Source organism: Montipora foliosa, unplaced genomic scaffold (genome assembly GCF_036669935.1).
Source record: "Montipora foliosa isolate CH-2021 unplaced genomic scaffold, ASM3666993v2 scaffold_449, whole genome shotgun sequence".
In the NCBI taxonomy this organism is placed as follows: Eukaryota; Metazoa; Cnidaria; class Anthozoa; order Scleractinia; family Acroporidae; genus Montipora; species Montipora foliosa.
In genome coordinates this window covers 45,001-47,306 of record NW_027179755.1, presented here as the reverse complement: position 1 = coordinate 47,306, position 2,306 = coordinate 45,001, and the positions used below count along the sequence as shown (strand labels likewise).

The 2,306-nt window shown below is 47.1% G+C and overlaps 2 protein-coding genes across 2 annotated transcripts in view; both read right to left on the bottom strand.

The window, feature by feature from the left end:
- Window positions 1-234: 234 nt before the first annotated feature.
- LOC137989258 (uncharacterized) lies at window positions 235-1,680 on the bottom strand. Its single transcript, XM_068835095.1, has one exon. The coding sequence runs from the start codon at window positions 1,678-1,680 to the stop codon at window positions 235-237; it is 1,446 nt and encodes a 481-aa protein (XP_068691196.1).
- Window positions 1,681-2,187: 507 nt separating this feature from the next.
- LOC137989257 (uncharacterized) overlaps window positions 2,188-2,306 on the bottom strand; it is a 2,280-nt gene continuing 2,161 nt past the window's right edge. Inside the window, exon 1 of the mRNA XM_068835093.1 lies at window positions 2,188-2,306. This exon is cut by the window's right edge and continues 2,161 nt beyond it. Coding sequence (XP_068691194.1) covers window positions 2,188-2,306 — 119 coding nt within the window.

The window sequence follows — 2,306 nt, the reverse complement described above, 5'->3', positions numbered from 1 at the left end:
TTGAACTTGGCGCCATCTGCGACAGCTGTAATTGTCATTCTTAGAGAACACCCCTGGAGGGATTGTTGCTCCAGCTCGGAGAAGCAGAAGATGGTTAGGTGTTAGCGCGTTGAGATCCTTCACATCGTCAGACACTTTGGTTATTGGTCTGCCTTTCACTATCGACTCAACTTCGCACATCAGTGTACTTAGACCTGTTGTTTCAGCAATGCTTTTCATAACTTTCCTTACAGTTCAAATGCATCTCTCCCACACTCCGCCGTGGTGTGAAGCAGCCGGTGGATTGAATGTCCATTTAATTTCTTGCTGCAAGAGAAATTCATGGATCTGGTTCTGGTTCCATTCTTGGAGCGCCTTCCGTAGCTCTTTCTCGCCTTTAACGAAGTTTCCTCCGTTGTCGGATCTTATTTCCTCTGGCCTTCCTCTTCTCGCGATGAAGCGTCGAAGGGCGTTGATGAACGATTCTGTATCCATAGAGTGAACAATCTCGATGTGGACAGCTCTTATCGTGAGGCACGTAAACAAAGCGCCGTACCTCTTAGCGGTTGTTCGTCCGCGGCGCACTGGGAAGGGACCAAACAAATCTACGCCTACATACGTAAATGGTGGCTTTGAAGGCGTGACACGATCTTGCGGCAAATTGGCCATTTTCTGTTGCATTACGGGAGCTTGGCGGCGCCGACAGCTGAAACACGTGTTGATAATGTTGCGGACATTAGATCGTGCTCCCAAGATCCAATACCTTTCCCTGATAAGTGATAGAGTGTACTCGATTCCAGAGTGGGCTGAAGCGCGATGGAAGTATTCAATAATCAGCTTAGTAACATGGTGTCTCTTTGGAAGAATAATGGGATGTTTGGCGTCATTTTCTATTGGTGCGTGTTCCAATCGTCCTCCTACACGGAGAGGTCCATTTTCCAAGACTGGGTCTAGTTTGTAAATGCTGCTGTTCTTCTTAAGGTTGTTCTGGTTTGCTGTTTCTCGAGTGTCGTTGCCGACGCCACTTAGACTAGCCAACTCATCCTTGAAGGTTTGCTTAGATAGAGAAATGATACTATCATCGGATTGGAGCTGGATGGTTTTGTTTGTGTTGCTGTTCTGACTTCGGTTTCGCAAAATATTCTTGTAGCGCAACACCCATGCTATAATCTTCTTAAGCCGGGACCATGACGAAATATTTTTCATTGCATTGCCAATGTAATCGCAGGAGACGCTTGCTTTGTTTGCAAATGTTTCGACTCCCTTCTTCACTTCTGGGTCGTTATCAGGGATCTCGCCCAGGTTCTCCGGTCTTTGTGGCCATGACTGCTCCGCTTTCTTCAGGAACGGTGGTCCGTGCTTCCAGCGTTCATTCATTAACAGCTCATCTACTGTCATTCCTCTGGATGCTTCGTCAGCCGGGTTGAGCGTACTTTCAACGTATCTCCACTGCGCAGCTGTAGACTGGTCTAAAATGGCCGACACGCGGTTGGCAACAAAGATCTGAAATCTCTTATCTTTGTTCTCTATATAGCGAAGAACGCATGTGCTAGCGCTGTCAGTCCAAAACGTAGAGCTGTGAACAGCCATGTCAACCTCTTGTTTGATCATGCGGTCCAGCCTTGTTGCTAAGACTGCCGCTGACAACTCCATTCGTGGGATCGTCATTGCCTTGAGAGGGGCCAATCTGGACTTTGCCATAATTAGCGAACAGTGAACTTCACCATGTATATCGATTTGGCGAAGATATGAGACAGCTCCATAGCCTTGGCTAGATGCATCGGAGAAATGGTGGAGCTCGCATCGTTGTATGTCTGAGCAGTTTGACCGTTGAAAGCATCGCGGAATCTCAAACTGTTCCAGTTTGGGGAGTTCCTTCAGCCATGTTTGCCATTTTTGCATGCAGGGTTCAGGAATCTGATCGTCCCATCCGAGGCCCTTGAGACACAAGTTTTGTTTAATTGCTTTAGCGGGTAGTGTGCATGGTGAAACAAAGCCAAGAGGGTCGTACACCGAGCAAATGATGGACAGAATTCCTCTCCTTGTGATCGGTCTATCTTTTCCAGCGATTTTGTAGCTGAATGTATCCTTCTGTACATTCCATTGGACGCCAAGAGCTCTTTCAGTGAGTGCTAGATTGTTGCTTAAGTCGAGATTCTTAACCGATGGTGCTCTTTCAATTTCGGGAACGCAGCTGATTACGTCTCTTTAATTCGATATCAATTTAGTGAGACGAAATCCTCCCTTGGATAGCATTTCACGGAGTTCTCCCACCAGACGAATAGCTCCAGGATTTGTGGCGACGGATTTTAGACAATCATCGACGT

Coding starts and splice junctions, on each gene's coding strand:
- LOC137989258 (XM_068835095.1), bottom strand. CDS start 1,680: ATGGCAAAGTCCAGATTGGCCCCTCTCAAGGCAATGACGATCCCACGA.